This window comes from Copidosoma floridanum, unplaced genomic scaffold (assembly GCF_036245765.1).
Source record: "Copidosoma floridanum isolate Cflo_tuat_1 unplaced genomic scaffold, Cflo_Japanese_pri ptg000013l, whole genome shotgun sequence".
NCBI classification, from domain to species: Eukaryota; Metazoa; Arthropoda; class Insecta; order Hymenoptera; family Encyrtidae; genus Copidosoma; species Copidosoma floridanum.
In genome coordinates, this window is record NW_028321890.1 from 23,945,678 (window position 1) to 23,966,062 (window position 20,385).

At 42.6% G+C, this 20,385-nt stretch overlaps 2 protein-coding genes across 2 annotated transcripts in view; both read right to left on the bottom strand.

The window, feature by feature from the left end:
- LOC106647336 (nephrin) overlaps window positions 1-1,633 on the bottom strand; it is an 81,313-nt gene extending 79,680 nt beyond the window's left edge. Inside the window, exon 1 of the mRNA XM_089591344.1 lies at window positions 1,231-1,633. The gene's annotated coding sequence lies outside the window, so the exon portion shown is untranslated. The remainder of the gene's footprint in view (window positions 1-1,230) is intronic.
- A 3,493-nt stretch (window positions 1,634-5,126) lies between these two features.
- The window catches only part of side (motor axon guidance molcule sidestep), a 57,561-nt gene continuing 42,302 nt past the window's right edge, over window positions 5,127-20,385 (bottom strand). The window contains exons 8-12 of the mRNA XM_014363558.2: window positions 18,000-18,159; window positions 17,596-17,886; window positions 14,667-15,110; window positions 10,210-10,422; window positions 5,127-5,942 (exon numbers count right to left, since the gene is read on the bottom strand). Coding sequence (XP_014219044.2) covers window positions 5,884-5,942; window positions 10,210-10,422; window positions 14,667-15,110; window positions 17,596-17,886; window positions 18,000-18,159 — 1,167 coding nt within the window. The 3' untranslated portion in view covers window positions 5,127-5,883. The remainder of the gene's footprint in view (window positions 5,943-10,209; window positions 10,423-14,666; window positions 15,111-17,595; window positions 17,887-17,999; window positions 18,160-20,385) is intronic.

Below are 20,385 nucleotides of genomic sequence, written 5' to 3' on the forward strand. Positions count from 1 at the left end.
TCTCGCTCTAACTTTTTTTTTGTTCTTGCACGTTTGCGGGCTTTTGACAAGTTCAATGATTGGTCGGGCGATCGAATAGCAACAAACGCTGATGGGTTTTTGCCAATCAGACGAGAGTTTTTTTTTTTTGTCAAAGCTGACGAATTTTTTTACTTTTTTTAAATTTTATTTTGATTTTTAATTAGAACGTATTTTTCCAATGGACAAAAGAGACATGTCAAATAAAAGCGAGTTTTCAGAGTGAGGAAAAAAATTGGCGTTGCTTACGTGATTTTTCCTAGTGCTTGGAATTGATAAGAATTTAAACAACTTGTCACTAGGTATGACAAACGTAGCGAGATCGGATGAGAAAACCTAGTACTTGCGTACCTTAATTTTTTTTACCATCTCTCGTAAAATTGTCGCTATAAACTGACATTATTTTCTTAATTTTATAACCAATAAATAGTGAATTGAAGCTGCATCATTTATGGACGTGAAAATATTACGTTTTCAAATTTATGTATTTAAAAGAAAAAATATTTTTTTCGTAGAAGAGTTACTGCTGGGCTTAAAAAAAGATTGTTAAAAGATAAAAAAGTTATCGACTCGGAATGAATAAAACCACACCACTATTCGGCATCCAAATTTCGTAGTCAATTGAAATTTCATGTTAGTACGTTTGTTTTCTGATTTGCATATCATTGAATCAGTCGAAATTTTTCGATCATTTGTCTTTCTCGGATTCAATGGGTGACTTGGTACGATCGATTGTTTGAATTGAATAATAAATTATCTTCTTTCAAATTTTTTGCTCAAGTACCGAAAGAAATCTGTATTGCTTATTATTTTAACATCAAGTCAAAAATATATCATCAATTGCAATGTTCAGACACCTGTTTTATTAAATAATTTTCCTAATACTTTTTGAATTTCACTGAAACAAAATAATAAAAAAAAAAAAAAAAAAAACTGAAGCTCATAACACTTATCAAGTGCTGTTGCCAGGCGTTGCCGTAAGTTTTTACATGCCATCTCATTTCAAGCCCAAGCATACTCATTTAGAATTTATTAACTAACGACCTTTCTACAACTACAAGGGACTAGGGTGAAATTTTGAACTCAAAATCGTAAGTAAAAAATTTTTTCAGCGATCCATATGGACATAAAAAAAAAAAACATCAGTAAAGCGTGTAATACAAATGATAAAATTAGATCGCAGATGAGGTAATGATTTGAAAAAAAGCTTACTCTCAAACCAACAACTATATCCACTACTTTGACTTTGAAACGCTTTGGTAACAACTTAAGGTGATAATCTTCAGCCTCTCGATAAAACTTTGAAAATTCACACCAAAAAACTTTTGGTGATGAAAAAAAAAACAAAAAAAAAAAAAAAAAAAAAACAAGAAATTAGGTAGATCAGTCGAGGGTATGCGCTAGTCAAACACTTTGCGCACAAATCGTTAAACGTCGCCCCTCTACGATTGACGCACTCGATCGCAATAAAACAATAATCTTCCTTTTGAGATACGCGTGATTCTCGGCGACTTTGGCGGTGGGGGTGTATGGGATCTCGGCGTGGCCCGCGAAACCTATATACACCCCCCTCGGTGCACTCGAGAAGCGAATAAACGTAGGCCCGTAGAACCGCGCGCGGCAAAATACGCGATCGCACTGAGCGCCACGCCACTCGCTCCTGGGCTCTCCCTCTCTCTCTTTCTCTTTCATGTCGTGGTGGTCGCGCGCGCGCTCTCAGCTCACGACCACCAGCTGCTTGCTCTACTACACCTACCCTGTCTGATTCTCTCTAGGCTAGATGTGCGTACGGGTGCCAAGATCTGACATGTACTTCTGTCCCCCTTGGCAAGTCGATTGTACATTTTAATGTTGTTTTTCTCAACCTAGTTAAATGTTTATCGCTGTTGATAATTTTCTCACCAAGTCAATAAGACCTTTGTTTCTCGAGTAACAGGAATATTGTCACAACTGTATGGATGATTAAAAATGTTGCAAGCTTCGTTCTTATTTTAATGAATATTTTTCCGTCTCATATCCAAGGATCCGTCCGTGTGCGCGTGCTCTTGTGCACGTACACAAGAGAAAGTCCCCTGACGAATGATTGATGGTCTCCCCTATAATAGTGTCTCCTGCCACGTTTCGCTCGCCCCTCATTCTTCTTTCTGCTCGCGGGAGAAAATTTTCAACAAAAGAAAGAAGAAAAACAAAAGGAAATAAAACTCGTGGTGTGCAGTGGCAGTATATACCGTTGAACATTTATTCATTACCGTGATTGCGTCGGGGGATCGATTAACGCGTCGCACACCGGCGAGCAAAAGACCATAGTCAGCTAAATTGGCTCGTGCAACAGTTTAGACGCGAGCGCAAAAAGCTGGCACGCTATTCCCTATCGTGTTGTCGCTCGTTGCTGCATTGGTGTATACGTACATGGAGTCTAATGTACATGGGGTCCGGCACATGCTTTGGAACTATTAAGACTGATTTCTGGAGGTGCAATAGGAGAAGAAAAACCCCGTTAAGCCTCACGCCATATCGTACGCTAGTCTTTCCTTCGACACACGTACGCATTAAATAGTATACGAGCAACACGTGTGCCGCAACAGAATTATCTTATCAGCTAATCTGCCTTCTTTGCTTTCATTATCTTAGTTTCTCCCTTACCTTGACAACAATTATCTATTTTTGTCGTTTTTGCACTTACTAACAGCGATATGGAAAATTTTGCGTGATATTTTTGTTCTGGTTATCAAGTAGAAATAACCATGGTATAGTCAGACATGACGAAATTAACATTTATTTATAAAATTTTAGTATCATGCTGATAAATATTAATGATTCTTAATAGTATATTACGTTACAAGGCCGTAAAGTGGCTGATGTACGGCCGTGTGGAGTGTGTCGCCCGAGGCAAAGCCGAGCATTGCATTTTCGAAAATTGGAGTATTGTAGGACCGCTAATAAGAAATAGCACAATATGGTCAGACATTAATAAATTACGATTTTTTTATTTGGTAAGTTCTCAGAGCCCTACAAAATTGTTATTTGTAACTTTAACTCATAGTTAATTATTAAAAAAAAAAAAAAATTAATGTCAGTAGAAATACTCAATTATAGTCAGACAACATGTAAATTTGGAATATTTGTACAAATAACGCTAATACAATAATAATAATATTAATATCCATAATGATAATAATAATAATAAAAATCGCTGTCATGATATAACAAAGAATTCATGTTTTGTTAGTAAATACATGTAAGTATAGCAAGAAACATGAAAACGTAAAAAAGATTTTAATTCTAATCAAGAGTTTATTTACAATGTAAACCTGATTTATTATGTATAATTTACCATCACTAACATAAAAATAATGCATACTCTTTGACAATAAGCAATTTATATCGTTCAATTAAATATATTGATATCAAGGTATGATCTGACAATTTAAAAATTAAAATTAACGATAATCAATACTTTAGCAGTTTAATTAAATACTTCATTATATTAACAGGTTGAAGCAAGTAAAAAAATCCTGATATGCTTCGACAATAGAAGCACAAACATTATTTATCAGTTATCGAGTTAAGATCATAACTTATCTTGTGCTTGAACCAAAAAAAAGTATAAATTATCGTATTAAGTAGAAAACTTGCGATACGGTCAGACATATATATACATTAACAATATAGTTTTCCAAAATTACGATGAGACGTTAGAAAGCAGCTTCCTTTACAAGAAATTCTACAAAGTTGAACTTTATAACACAAGAATGCCTCTTGTTCCTTCCACGGTCTCGTTCGATATTACGAAGACGTTTCGAACGATGGTTACGGCAAGTGGTAATATTGCGTAATGGTCTGACAGAAACGAAAACTGAGTTAGAATAATCTTGTATTTAAACAAAAAATAATTTTATATTGATTAAAAAAAGTACATAAATAGGTTAGGTAAGTTGAAACATATAAGTACAGTCAGGTAATACACAAATAAAAATCAATTAAATTTACAAACTTTCTACAGCAATGATAGTAAAATAATGGTAAATCCCAATTAATAACGCGTAATTAGTGGTAACTAGAGAATCATTGTTAGATTGTCAGACAATGTGACATAAGAAACTAATTTATATGATGGTAAATCCTGCACTACATCCAAAAATTAGTTATAAGTAGTATAGTCAAGTAGAAATATCGCAGTTTGGTCAGACAATAGGACTAAATTTTTTTATTCTTTTGGTGAGGCAGTTCAATGAGTGTATCTCATTGAATTTAGTTTAATAATACAAAAAAATAGTATAAAGATTATTTTGGCGTTTTAATCGAGAGTTATTCATGATAAATGATTATGGTAAAAAATACAGCCGTATCACGGGAGCCAATCATATGTATACATAATTTCTGGTACGATGACAAACATTTTCGAAGATGAATGCATAATTGTCATTGTTATTCGTGAGTAATAAAAAAAATCCATTTAATTAGACAACTTTAACGTAAAAAGCATTGTTAAAGCAATAGGAAAGGGAATCTCTAACATTCCTGTACCTTGATTGTTCAACAAAAAAGGTATCCCTAAACTTTGACAATACAATGAAGTGAATAAGAATTCGTGAAAAATTTAAATAAACTCAAACAATAATTTGCATACGACAGGTACACTTGTAATCATCCCCACGAGCGCACTCACGTACTTTCGCACGCAGATGCGTACAAATCGTGGCGATATATTCTTTATCGAGGATTACCGAACCGTGCAAACCTCGTTCCGCGAAGCGGGTGCGAACTTGTATTTACGCATGTTCGCTGAATACCTTGACTCTACAGAGCTTCGACACACGTACATGCTCTCACTAATGCGATCACGTGTACATTTGAACGTTTGCTTGACTAATTTCAATGGATTTCGCTTGAACGACATAATTGCAAGGTTCACGTTACTCTCACTGTGGGAAAGGGTATTACCTACCAATATACGTGTGGATCTTGTTTCATTTAATAATTAGGGAATGCCAAATGAGCGGATGTTAAATAAATCGTATGGACTTTTATTGCTGTTAAAAATGTATATTGTTCATTACAAAAGTTCATGATCTCAGTTTATTATTAATATTTACAAATGCATAGTATCCTCGCTTGACCAAGTGAAACCGATTGAGCATCGAGGTTTCGTTAGTTCGACTATTGGAGGAAAAAAAGATGTTTGCTTCGGATGCTCGGTCTGACGTATTGCTGACTTGTGGTTATCGAGTGAAATGCTCGCAGGACTTTCGAAGAAAGTTCAACGTAATCCTGTACGTTTGACCTGGTGGCTGATACTAACAATTCTGGTTTCTGATCGTCTCCGTTTATTCGCGTACATAAAATCGAAGCGATCCAGGCTGCTGTAAATCTCACGTCATCGGGCGTTTATAGGGAAAGTTTTGAATTCGTTTGTATATTCTCTCTTTTACTCCAGGCCCTTTAAACACACGTTCCTTACTGCGACCAAGTTTTAAATTTATTCCTACCGAAGCGTATTGGCGTTTAGAAAAATACTAGCGCTTTTTACAATGACACAACAAGAAATAACGTATCGCTTAAACTATACAATATTGTAAACAAAGCTTAATTATTACGTAATAATGATTTTTTTGTGCTTACATATAGACTATTGTTTACACTTACATGTACATAAAAAAAAAGAAAAAAAAGAAAGTTACAATATACTTTTGGTCTTGAGCTCAGGTGCGCACGATTATAAGTTACGATATTTCCTTAAAATTACGTGTAGTTAGGTACTCGTATGTCTTCATTCGTATAAAACAACGCGATAGGCATTTACTTATCCATAAGACTGTACATCATGTAGTAAGGCAATTTAAAAAAATTTTGATAACAAAAGTCTTAGTTCCTTTCGTCTCGTCCATGGAGGTCCAAATCGACTTGTTGCAGCAAATCTGGCTCTAAAACAAAAGAAAAAAAAAACAGTAAATACGCTGTGGCATACAAAAGGTTCATAAAAATTCGAGGCACACGCACATACGGTGTAGAACGAAGTCAATAATAAAACGCAGCCAGCGGAAGAGCAATCCCAGCAATATCTTTCCCCCCAAACAGACTATTTTAATTGATTTTGATTTTCGTTGGACGTCAGCGCTCGTGGGCGCCTTTCCACTCGAGCTGTCGAAAAAGGCCCCCCGAAAAATGGAGTTCCGCACTCTGGCCACGGCGCAATCGCTTCGAACTCTTCCGCTCTATTCCTCTCTCTATCTCTCTGGGAGATCTTGTCTATACATGTATATGTACGTCACTCCACGTTCAATCGGCCCTTTCCAGCTGCCCGAGCAGTCGCTACTACACACCACACTCTCGTGCACACGCGTTTTTTCTTTCACATCGACGACCGAATGTTTTTCGCGACATCAGCAGAGGGCGAGTACACAATTATTATTACGTGTTTTTCCCGTTGGATTGAAAAATCGGGCATAACGGTGCACAACGAGCTTTCACGGGTCAGCGAAGCACCGGGTGCGTCGCACCGAGTTATCTCCAGTCCGGATTTATTGCTCAATTTTCGAAAATATTCCGAGTGTATTCATTACCGGGTACGTTAGCGCGACTGAAACGTGTTTTCGAGCATTCGGTTCCACGGGAAAAAAAAAAAAAAAAACAATTTGAAACATTTTTACATTGCTCGAAAAATTTGTATTTACCGCCTGATGCACTTTAACGATTCGACACGATTACCCCCCCAGGTTGCTGTGTATATATTTGCCCGTTGAATCTCGTTGTTCCTTTTATGAGGGGAATTTGAAAAATAAAGTAATCGACTGATTCGAAAGAAAAAAAAGGAACCATAAGCCTTAAATATTTAAAGTGTCGATATACTACTTCCCGGTAGAGCATCGAATCGAGCCAAGGAGCTCCCGAAACGCCGAATTCTTTTCCAAGTTGCATCGCGTGGAAGAAAAAAAACGCACCTATGGACCAAGCATAGCTGACAAAGACAATGGCGGTCGAAAACTTGGAATAGCTCGGATAAGCCGAGAGAGGGTGGGCGAGCCGTCAAATTCCGGCAGAGGCGTCGCCGCGTCGCGAGAAGCAGATACCGCACGCACGGCCACATACTCTCTCGCGCCCCGACGCCCACTCGCGTGTGTGTGTATGTATACACGTGCAACTCGGAAGAATCGGTCACCTCGGCAGCCCGAATAGTTCTCGCCACAGCGGGAATTAGATCCCGAACTAGTTAACCCACCCCAAGGCTGCACGCGCGCCCACCGCATTCGCGGGCTCTTGTCGGGTGTTATCACCGCACAAACTTGCGACTGCAAAAGTTACTGCTCTCGGCACGCGGCGACACCAGCAATGAGGCTCTCTTCCACCCCCCCACCTCGTCTTACCACCCGCGTCCGGTCTCCTCTGTGTTGGACTAGATTCGCCGCCCAGGCCTGTTTCGTGGTACAATTTGTACGTTATACGTACGAATGTGTGTGCACGAGTTCGCATAAATACGTAAACAAGCATCATGCACGCAAGCCCAGGGGGAATGACTTCCCTCAGAGCGTGTCGTCGCGTAGCGCGTGCCAAGATATTAATCAAGTGCTAATCGAAATCGCGAACCCCTCGGGCTCGCCTCGAGTCTGCGTTCGATGTGGCTTGCCGTTGTGCTCACTACACGTGTGAGCTTTGTGCGGAGGGTTGAATTGAGGCTCACGTGGCGTCTTTGATGGCGTTTGCCATCCAATTGTCTTTGATGGTTTCACGGGGGTTCTTTTTTTTTCTAATTTCAAATATAATAACACATCCATTGTGTTATGACTTTGCGGGTATCGCGTGTCAGACCCACCGCTCGAGCTCAAGTCTCTATATGATGTAGAGGTATGGCACGTGTCTTTGACACTGAGCCGTCTAATCTGAGACCAAAGTTCATCGAGTGAAGCTGCGCGCTTCCATACCGTATAACATGGTATCCCGAGTGTTTCCTCCCAATTTGACGAAAATTGTATAGTTTATACCTTTCGGATCTTCTACGTGTATTATTCAACTGAATCTTCAGTATTGCAATGTAAATCCCCCTTCGTTTCTTACTAAATGACACCTGTATTTTACTTTTTTTACAACTCGACAGAACGAAATTCAATTTAAATTGTTTCCAAGGGGAGAGGGAAAACGCATTAGTTGTGTAAATGTAACCCCACTGCCGGCGAATCATTAAACTTTATGAAACCTCACGTGGGACCAAAGTCATACATTTCCCTTATATTAATAACAGTTCCCAGAGCAATTACTGGTTTTCGAATGCAGTCTCTGTACACAGGGTAACAGCAGTTACTTTGAATTTACCGAAGACGTATGTACACGCTCGAACTATAATAGACTTATACCAATACCGTCACGAGCCAACACACGACCCGTGTATCATTGATTTATAAAAATTTTTTTCCATCAAAGCCCCGATTCCTTTCTCAAGCGTGAACCAACTAAATAAACAAAAGTCGAAAATCCCCTTGCACGTACCGAAAAACAGGACGCCCGGTGGAGCTCAGGAATTTTCCCGGCGCACTCTAATTAACGATAGCCGCTGCAGGCAAAAGCTCTCTCTTTTGCGACATACTCCCGAGAGTTCCCACCCACTTTGGCCCGCTCGGGTTGTTCAGTCGAGAGAGGCACAGCCTTGCGCGGGTGTGGCATATACACGTACACAAAAGAAAGTAAGCTCGAAAACCACGAGCGCGGTCTGGGTGGCCGGTCGTTTCACGCGACGTTATCGCGCTTCGGGGCGACAAGTGCCCGCGCGTGTACCCTCTAAGCTCCGAAACGGCGCCGCCGTGGCCTGGCTTTAATTTTTCTTTGAAGAGGCGGACCAGCCGCGTAATGGCGATTAATTTGCTTAAAGAATCCGGTGCACCAAGCGTCCTGGAGGGAGCCTTTTGGCTCTTGCTTTTTCAACGGATCAAACGGCCTCTTCCTCCGAGCTTTTGTATATTATTCTTTTTTTTTTTTTTTTTTTTTTTCACTATTTCGTTCAAGTGCAGTGGATGACGAGGGAAATGCGCAAATCGCGTGAACTACGAATGCATAATTCATACGTACGTCGAATATCTGCATCACCGGAGAGCACCATGTAGTGGCCTTTTTCGCGCTAATGATAATCGTTCGGTGCGCGCGAAGCTCGATACACCCGCTGTTATTTTCCCTCTCACGTGCACCTTTTAATTTTCCAATTGTGAATCCTCCGTATTTACATATATCATCGCACGAACCGAATTTACCATTCAAAGAGGTAGTTTTTTTTTTCGGAAAATCTAATCAACTCGTATTGAACTCCGTGCTTTGATGATTTTATTTTATCAAATATATACGATACCTTTGAAACGTTTCTACCCCCATATTTCACTTTGATTATGATTCTTGCGTATTAATAATATTATAATTGATCGATTTTATTCCTTCAATCCGTTTGGAGTGCGATGTAGAGGTACGAGGTACAGGTATCCCAAAGTACCGACGCGATTTCGCGAGATGCGAACGTTCGTGATTAATCGATGTATTTTGGACTCGAGATAAACTTGTTTGGTAATTATATTGCAAATTAATTTAATCATACAAGTACAAAGTGACATTTTAATGCGTAGAAACTAATTTGATAATGAAAACGCAAAACCAAGCTTTAATGGTTTGATTGAGATTAATATAGATTCCTTTGTAACTAACAATTTCTCGCGTTTTTAAAAATAAATTGCAAAGCACGTACAGAAAGTTTCAAACGCCAAAAAGATATTGCTTTTCAATGTACATATGGGTTCAGTTTGATTTCGCGTTATCAGTATTTTTCGGGTCCATCGTGACGTGCGGGCAGCACACGTGCGTCATTAAAATGAAATATCGCACGACTCCCTTGAAAACAAATTTTTGATCAATGATAAATAACGATTCAAAATTGACTCTTGGTCAAGATAACATTATCATTCCACCAATAAATTTCGCTTGATTGAAAATCGACGATAAATCAGAATAAAAATTCTCGAAATTCGCGTACACGCTGTACTCGCAAGAGTAAAAGTTGTATTTGTATGAGATGAAAAAAAACAAAAAAAAAAAAAAAACTCAACTCTCGGATTATAAAACAATTTTTATCTCCGCGAGCCCCTTGGCTGTAAAATACGCCTCTACATCGCTGGCTCAACTCTATTGTACGCCCACACTCGCATACACCCCCACACGTACCGTTGCGACCCTCCTCCATGTAAAGACTGGTGCACTGGGATCGCCGCCTGTTCGTGCCGTATCTCATCCTCGGCTCGACCCTCTGGGCTGAAATGTAGGTTGGCATGGTAAAGTCGTCGAGGCTCTCTCGCGCCGGTGATGGGCTCGGCCGCCGACGACAGATCATCAGTCCAATCGCCACTCCGAGTCCCACCAACATTAACGATACGACGGCTGCAAACACACGTGGTACACAACGATTACTTTTTTTATTATATACAGTTGAAAAATGTTTGAAAGTGCGTGTTTCTCGTTTGAACCGTCACTTGATTGACTCGACCATTGCTGAGTCGCCCACTTACATACGCACGGAAAAAACGCACGATATATATTATACGGTGTGCATTAATTTTTTAGATCCACAAGCACGGGGCGATAATCGAACGAAACAACTTGGACGCGCACACACAGTCTTCGGGGCAAGTTTGATCGAGCTAGGGCGGGGGGCGCTCCGGGATGATTAATCGACCAGCGGCCGCAAACGAGCTACGATTGATGATGAAGCGGGAGCTGCGGCTCGTAAGTAACACCGCGACTACCGAATCGCCGATTATCGCTCGTGCACGTGATCAAAGTTTCTCGCGCCTGTTTGTTGGTTTCTTTGCTTTATTACTTGTACGCGCTGGAGGTGGAGGCAAAAAAAAAAAGAAAGCTCTCAACTTTGCAGTTTGCTCAAGCATCAGGATACGCCCAAAGGGAAGCACTTTGAATTGATCAAATGTGTATGCGACAGCAGCTGGGCTCGTAAATCTTTTCCACGCGTTGGGCACCACTCCGCGTAACGATTTCAATTACCGAAAAGAGCGTCGACGGCCAAAGATGGCTCGATCGCCCGCCAAAAGAGCACACGCCGCTGAAAAGAGCTTTCGATCGGCGCGTCGGGACGCCTTCAAAAGCTCGTTCGTACTTTTTCCCTCCCGCGTGTACGTCGTGCAGCCTCCCCGGCGATTAATCAATTCCATCCGGTGTCCCGCGCTTCTCCATACGCGCGTCCAATTATCATCGGCGCGACGCCGATACCGAGACGTTCCAATTACCGATATCCCCCCCCCTCGGAGCGCGGCATTGTTTTCCATTCGCGTGACGGATGAGACTGTACCTGCGATCGGACCGCTCGCCGATTGATTGACGCGCGTAGTTTACGCTTCTTCCGCGTTGGTGGACTTTACGTTGGCACTTCTCTCTTCCGATTAGATCGAATTTTTGGGATTTATACCTGTTGGCTGGTCCACCGAAAAAGGAGGGAGGACCACCACTCGCAACGCTAATCGCCACCCAGCGAGGGGACTTTTGATAGATAGGCTTTTATTCTTTCTACTTTTGTTTTGTTTTAGGAATTACAAAGCTACGTCGTTAGTGCTGTGTTTTCGCGAGGCGCGCACAGAGTCCTCGTTATCGGAGTGCAGAACGGTGAGGGGGGAAGAGCAACACACGGTCGTTTGCGATGTAACGAGTGGGTCGTTGGGGACGAGGGAAAGGAAGAAAGGGCGATCGGCTTTCCCTCTATTTTGACGAGACCGTCTGCGTGTGTGTTTGTGTGTGCAAGGAGGGCGAGGAAATTGCCAGATTCCGGGGAAGCAGAGAAATGGAGGGAAAAAAGGGGCCTTGGAGTGAAAAACGATTCGAGATGGCTGGACTAGGGTTACGGCGAGAGTAAAAAATCAAGAGCTCGAGGGTCATTCGGTGAGTTGGTACTTTGCGCGACGCAACCGGGGATCTTTTGATCTCGTGTAATGGGACGCCGGATAGGATTATGCATCTTCCTTAAGGCGCGTTTTATCAATGCAGATGAGTCGTTTAAGGCGCAAAATTAAAAGTGTCGTCAGGGTTACAACCTGAAACAGAAAAGCTCGAGGAAAGAAAAAAAGCTAGGGGAACCTTGAAGGGGATATTGAAAAATTTTATTAAAGACAACCGAGTGGCACGAGACGTCGTTATATCAACTTACGGGCTGTGTTATGAGATCTGTTATTGGATCGACGATTGAGAAGAAAAGTCCCAAAATCACTCTGGTCATTTTTGCACGGGGAAACTGAAACTACTGCTAAATACCGTCTCGTGTGATCGAGAAATAGCAGCAGTTGATGCAGATAAACAAAGCAAGCAAAATACAATTCCGGTCGAAAGTGGGAAAAGAATCACAATATAGACAAAAGAAAGAGAGAGAAACAGCACAGAGGTGTTGTTTGTATGCAGGAGGAAGGGGCGAATTCGTCAGGCGTGGGTGGATCGACTCGGCGTTTCGGCGCTCAGATTCGTCGTTTGCAAAAGCGTAACTCTTCTCCCTCTGACGTATAGCTTCGTCTTCACACGTTCACTTTCTCCAACGCCATTGCTCCCGTAGTTTTCTTCCTCCCCTTCGCGAGAGCCAGGGGGTTCATTCGAGTCGAGTGAAGCGTGATTTGGGCGAGATGGAATTCTATCAGAGCGCGAATATTCGTCATCGCTTCGAGCACAGAGGGACACTTGCAGATTTCTTCCTTTGCTTGGGCGTACATATTACTACAGGCACTGTAGCTTTTTTTTTTACGCTGCAAGCCATATGACGCAACGGGAGAAAGGATATTTGACTCTCTCCACGTGCTCTCGATGTCTCCATCCCGTCTCTTCCTTTCTTCCGAGGTAATCTCGCTTGCGCTCTCTGTTTCGCTCCGGCGCGGGGTTGAACCGGTTTCCCGGAAGGGCTCCGAGGTAGGGGGTGGAAAAAATTTTGTTGGCATGCATTATTCCGAGCAGTGCTCGCGCAACGATCCCTTTGTCAGACACTTTACTCCCGCTTCGTCACCCTTTTTTCCTCTCTTTTCCGCGTGTTTGGTAACTCGACTCAATTTATTTTTCTCGTGTACGGTCGTGTGAATCAATAATACCGCGTCCTATCAAGGTGTCTTTGAATGAAAATTGCATTTGTCAGAGCAAAGGAACAAAAGTGTGATTCCTTTGTGATACGAGAGAAAATAAAATGTCGATCCTTTGGTCGGTCGCATACACAGAGAGACCGTAGAAAATCTCGATTATCGCGTTTGGAATAGCAAAGACCATTGGACAGTAGGAATATGGCGAGGAGGAAAGAAATATGCGAGCAATGAGTTTGAAAAATTGATCCGATCAGTCGACAATGGGGAAGGGAACGACCGAGGTTGATCCAAACTTTTTATTCGAGGAGAAAAAAAAAGAAACTTTGCGCATTGCCGCGGGGGGCCCTCTGCTGTAGTGATCGGTTGCATTGAATTTTTAATTGTACCTCTCGCAGACTGTCGATCGCTCGTGGCTGATGTAAAAAAAAAAAAGAAAAAAAAAGAAAAAGAAAAAAAAGGAAGTGGTGGGAGAGGGAAACAGAGCGCCATTACTGCACGCAAGAGAGCTTTCGTAGCGAAATGTTTTAAAAGAGAACGGGAGAAAAAAAAAGGGTGATAAGAAAAAGGGAGAGAGAGTGCGCGCATATGGCCCAGATACTCCCGGTTCCCCGTGGAAAAGGTCCGAAGTGATTCCGTTCGAATTTATCGAGAAAAATCAAGTGGTATGGAAGGAGAGAAAATTTTCGATTTCCCGGGCTACGAAGACGACAACGATTCGCCGAGCTTCGCTGCGCTATAGCTGTGTAGTCATATACTGGAAGCACACGGTCGTCACTGCGTCGATTGATGGAAAAATTTGGAAAAATCACGGTATACATATATGTATGGATGCATCTCGCTTTCTGCCTCTTTTTTTCTACAAATATACCGTTTGGGTGTGTCGAAGAACTTTTTTTTTTATCTCTCCGTGTAATAGGTACTGCACTAGGATTATCGTTTTTGTTGGGGATAAGGTACTACATAAAATATCACCGAGGAAATTTTTAAGACCGGAAAGTGATAGGTTCGTAAAGTTATGGCTACGCAAAATGATGGAAGGCTTTCTGGCAAATTTTGCCACTAAAGTATGAATGCTTGGTACTTGGAGGCGGGGCTCAATGATTATCTTTCTAGGACTAAAAACTACCTTTCCTCTAAAATATTAGTTTTTTTTGTTGATTCATAATTTCTCTTGATTATTTTTGTTGAAAAACGTTCCTCACTCAGCAAGCTTCCCCTTCTTCCACGGATTTTTCGAGTGTTTACATTCAATGAGGCGAGATTTTTTTTCGTTAACTCGATCGAAACGGCCAGTTAAAATCTTCAGGCAAAAAAGTTTTCCAACAGAGCGGCCCTTTCATTAGAGCGAGCAAAAAACAAAGTTTTTCACGGCGGATGAGGTAAAACTCTTTAAGCCTCACGGGGCGGAGCTTTATTACACCCCAACTTTTTTTTTCCAAACAGGAACTCTCTGACGATCGGCTCGTTTTTCTTCAGCCGCTAAATCGCGGACTTTGCTTCATAAACGTGTATTTGTAATTGTTAGACAGCAAAAAAAGAAGAACTTTCCATGTGCATACTAACCAATAAGCCCCACGACGATAAAGGCACTTTCGAGGTTGGCACTGGTCGGCAGTGCCGCGGACAGGTTGTCGAGGAAGCGAGAGTCGGGCGGTCTCTTTTTCATCGGCTCGGCCACCCTGATGTTCTCGATGAGCACGGGCTGGCTCCGGCCCTGGCTGTTCTCCGCAAAAACCGCGATCGTATAGTCGTAGCCGGGTAACAGGCCGAACAGCTGAAAACTCGGCAGGTCGTTGCGGTCCTGGTAAACTGCGGCGGCGGGCGTGGCCTCGCCCACCCCTTGATCGCTCTGGGGTATCTGGTTCAGTAGACTCGAGTTTTCCAAGGTGCCCCTCACCTCCAGCAGGAAGTGCTGGGGTAGTCCGCCGCTCGCGCCGGGCTGGCATTTCACCTCCATTGCCCTCGTGTCGTTCCGGATGCTGCAGTCCAGGGGCTTCTGTGGTGGGCCTGGAGAATAAAAAAAGAATTTTTTTTTTCCTCTCGACCGACAATTTTAATTGAATTTTGAGGCATCGCTTGACTCTGAAGTGACGATAGTTATAAAACAAATTGTTTTTCCAACTACCAGTGTCTTGGGTAACTTTTCACGGGGAAGAATATGTGGGGTACTCTGATAACCATACCCGGAGAGATAATAAATTTCCATGAATGATTGTAGGCGTAAAATTTGCTGTGGGAGAGGGAGCGATTTTCAACTCGTTAATTCAGATTAAAATCGCTTCCTTCCTTCCTGGCTGGCTGGGCCCGTTTAAATCACGATTCAGCACGAAAATTTCTCCATTGTCGCGTCCCCCCCAACGATTTTCTCTCGTTCGCTGTAATGCTAATTCTACCCACCATTCGGATACGGGGGGTGGGAAATTTCGCTACATTTCTTTATTCGTCCCTCCTATCGTCCCCCTTTTCGATTCTAGGTACATTTTCGTTTAATCACCATTATTTCGTGGCGTTTTACCTTTTGATGGATTCGACCGACGGATTACCTCGCTGTACAATTTTCCTTTCCTTCTCTCTTTTTTTTTTTTTTTTTTTTTTCGTCACTTGTCATTGTTGTCATTTTATACCTACATTTCGAGGAATAAAAATTTCAGATTACTTTGCACAAAATCATCCCTTCGGACGGAAAGTTTTGTTCTTAAGCCAAAAAAAAAAAAAAAAAAAAAAAAAAACCATGCACCACGTAGCGAGTGTACGCACAAGATATCGAAAGCTACTCGGTAAAGACGTAAAGCTGCGTCGTATCCGTGGGGCGTCAGCTTGGATTTCTTTCAGTTTTATGTCTGGGGAGTATACATACATTTACGTGCACAATACATACTGCACGCGTGCAAGTACTTTATACATCTCGGGGAAGAAAAGAAGCGTAGGTATGTATAGGTATCCGTGATTCTGTATTACCGGACTTAATGGCGTGTAATACTCGGCAGGCATATAATTCGCGACGGGAAGATTTACTAGTGAAGTTTGCCCGGCTGGGTTGGACTCTCGAGTCTGCTGGAAAAGTCGTGGCTGCGAGGGTCTCGAGGCCGTAATGTCCGTATAATATAACGACGACCTGCTCGCGTCTAATATGAATGAGTGCTGTATCGCGAGGAATATTAGGTAGGAGTTTTTATCTTTTTTCTTTTTTCCCACCCCAAACCACCCTAGGAAACTTAATAATTGCCAGTTTGCTGGATAAGTATTTTTCATCTTTTCTGCTTTACGAGCCAGGAGAGTTTTGTGTTTAATCATGGCATTCAAATAAACGATTATACTTGGGGAAAAAATTTTACTATATCCCGTGATTGCAAAAGAGAGTTTTACGGTACTAGCACGATTGGAGGCGCAATAAGTGTACTCCGATATAAAGCTTTTACGTAACGTCGCGCAAGTTTCCACTGAAATATCAAATACATTGGCAAAAGCATCTAATGAAATTCTTAAATCCTTGCACTGGCAATTACGCGCTTCCATTTCGAGATGCAATCGTGGAGCAGCTCTCTTTCTTTCTCCCTTCTCGATCCTTTAAAATGCTAATTGTCAAAAGCGTACAGCTTTGAAATGAGTTCTTGTGCCAGGAGTTTTCGAAATCCTTGCTCGTTTGCAATGTGTACGCATGCAAGGCAAGTCACACGAGTCATGCCCAGTTGACCAAATTTTTCGAGGAGATAGAGAACCAGCGAATCTTACACCAACACGTAGTGGATCAGGATACTCGCCCCGATTGTTTGAGCCAGCAAGGACCCTCCCTTAGATGCGAGCGCTCCGTCATGTCTTGGCGGCAACAAGAGCAAGTGTATCTGAATTACGAGACGAACTTGACTAGTTGGGCCGTGTACTGCATGACGACCACAGAGAAGTCGTTAGCTGCGAGTAGTGTGTAACGTCAACAACAAAAGTTTAACGAGGCAAGGGGGTGAGGTGCCCGTGGGCAAAGAGCTGGTTTTAAATTATCCACGGTTCCATTAGAGGATAATCACATTAGGGCTGTTTGCCTCAAAGTGACACAACGGATGCTGCGCGCGCGACACTTGTATTGCTAAGAGTCGACGGTGCATCTGCATTGCGAGGGATGCGAGACTTCCGAGCTGATAACAACATTATTTTTTAGACATGTCAAACAGTGTTACTGTTATAAAACAAATTGTATCCTATGTAAGGTTTCTGCTATGGCTGAGAGAAAATCAAATAAACGTCAAAGATCGTTTAAAACCATAAGTTTGGTGACAAAGTTAGTTGACAACGCGAATGGAAATTATAAAAACTCTTCGAGCCATTACCGTGCGTGTCTTCATCGATCCACTTTGAGCTGCCGATGCATACATATTATAGATACATAAGGGAATCCATTCAGATGACTACAAAAAGTCACCCCCAAAATGACCGCAAAGGAATTGTATGTAAAAGAAAAATTAAACCAGCCAACCAGCCGAGGGGTCGTTCAACTTACTTGCGGGTAGGATATTGAACACGCAGGGCCTCTTCTGTCTGCCGACGTTGTTGCTCGCCCAGCAAGCCAGGGTCGAGTAGTCCTCGTCGGTCCTGGGCACGTACTCGAGAGTCGCGCTGAGCGGCCGTGGATGCGCCACCGCGAACACGTCCCCGAGACTGCTGTTGCGCGTCCACGAGAACCGCACACCGTCCCGTGGGTCTGCCTCGATCTCGCAGCGTAGCCTTAACGCTGTGCCCCGCGCCACGACCACCTCCTGCCACTCGTGCCCCGGCTTGCACCTCGGAGCGACTGACGGAGCAAATTAATATATATATATATATATATATATATATATATATATATATATATATATATATATATGAACGTCAACGGTTACGAGGGTTGTTGGCCGGTGTACTTACACTTCATGCGGATGTCGAGCGGTGGACTCTGGACTTCGCCGACGGCGTTTCTGACGACGCACGCGTAAGCCCCGGTGTGGCCGAGGCCCAGGACACGCAGAGTCAGGCTGCTCGAGGCGACCAGTACTCCGGCCTCGACGTTGTGCTGGAGCGGCTCGTTCTGCGAATAATCAATATGCCACGGTAAAATAAGATGCGTGACTTCTAGGTGGGTGTGGGGGTGGATCGAAGGGAACTGGTGCGAGGGTGCACTTGGGAAACAAGGTCTGCCACGCCGGAGGGAAGGGGATGACTGTGGGAACGCTTTGGAAGTGTTATGGTCGGGCTGTTTGTATTTATTTTCGGCCGGAAAAAAACCCCAGACTCGTGCCTTGGGGTGGAGAACTCATTTAAAGTTTCGCGCCAGCCGCGAAATGTGCTACTCGCGATCCTACGCGTTATAAACCCTCCTTCTCTCGGAAGGTTAATTAGCTTCGTCCTTTTGTGCGCTCGGACTTTTGGGTGCAACGTTATTTTTGAACGTACTACTTTTTTAAAATACCTGCACAGCTTTTTCTTCAAAAGGTATCAATATTTTTATGAAATAATTACGCGTATGTAGCAAAGAAAGTTGCATCGCAAAATGTTTGGAAAATTGTGATTTTGCGTATTAAAGTTTACGTAAAGTATTTCTCAACCTATCGTTATGAAACACGCAGCAATCATTATTCCTACCTTTGCGAGCTCTCGTATTTTCTCGCGAGAAAGTTTGATACTCAGCACAGATAGAAGGAGGGGGGAAAAAACTGGGCAATAAAAATTTTCTGATGTGCACTTTAAGCTGTATACCCTCGACGGCTGGAACACTAATTAATACGGATTACGTACTCGATACTCGTTACCGTCTCTCCATCAAAGACGCGAGCAGTAATTTTATTTGGATATCCATCGATGCGCATCTACAACGGATCGATCAGAACACTTATAACTCTCCCGGTGAGTTGTCGCAACAAAGTCAGGAAAAAGAAAAAGTCGAGGGAACAAGTTAATTTTTTACCCCGTGGGGCTGTGTACAGTGGCTGAATTAAACAGAAAAAAAAAAAAAAGAGGGAGGGCGAAGAAACGCGACCCACTTGGCTCTCATTATCGTCGAGTGAAAAGGTCTCCCTCGCGCGTACAATGGACCTTTTTTTCCCTCTTGGAGCAATCGACGCGATTTCCCCGCTTTGTACTCCAACTCAAACAGTTACTCGAGACCCTCTGAAGAATTCTTGATACTGCATACCTACTTTTCCGCTGTTAGATGTTTCGTGAAAAACCCCGGTATTTTATTTGCGTTTTTACCCCGTATACCTTGATAATTTGAAATACTTTTTCATACGGATGCTCCCCCTCCCCGTGCTCGGAACTGCTGAAAACGCTTGGAAAGAAGAAGAAGATCAATCGCGAGGAAAAAAAGTCGACAGAGCAAGCGTAGCGTATAGGCACGAAAGTGATTCGAAGCTCTTTCGCTCGAAATGTATAATATGAGGAGTAGTACGTGCGTTCCGATGTGTGCCATACATTCCTCACTTTCCGCGTGTACAGCATTCCCCGTATCTTGGGCATGACGTACAGGGCGCACAAGTTTTATTGTAGGCCACACTCGAGTGATAAATTTTTCCGCCATTAAATATACGAATTCCAAATGCGGATTCGTCCGAGGAAATTTTGCATTCAGCCGGCGTTTGAGCCCAGGTATACATCGGTAAAATATTCCATTTCAAGCGAAAGGCATGTCCGCTCGAGTTACGAGTAATCATAGCTCCGTATATGGGAGTGTCCCTCTTTGCGTATCCCCGACAAACAACGCGACCATTACCCGAAAGGATCATCCATCTCTGGTTAATTGTACCGTAAGGTTTGCCGTGACTGCTAGTTTTTAATTATATCATTTTTTGTTTGTTTTTTTGTTTTTTTGTTTCCAGAGCTCGCCATCATTAGTTATCATCAAGCGGGTCATAAATCTTCCGAAACGTCGATCCAAATGAGCATCAAGTTTGCACGTGGGGCTCGAGTCGCTCGAGCAGAGAGGAGAAAAATAAGCGCCCGGATGTTATCTTAATTTGCCAAATTAATTGTAATAATTTTTTTCTCCCTCTCTCGTTATTTTCTGCTTCCCCCCCCATCCTCCGAGAGGGTAACTTTCTCGGGAGTTGGGGCGAATAAAGAAGCGAGAGAAATGAATCCGAAAGCGAGGCAAAAAAAGTAGTTATAAAAGAATCGATAAACCAGATCGGGTTGCCCATTAGCGCGAATGTACGAGTTTTCCCGCTAATGAAGGAAACCGGTTCGTTAAAAAAATACGAAAGATACCGCCTCCTCTCTCTGCTCGTGCTCTCTCGCCAAAGTTTGCCGTACGATGCTG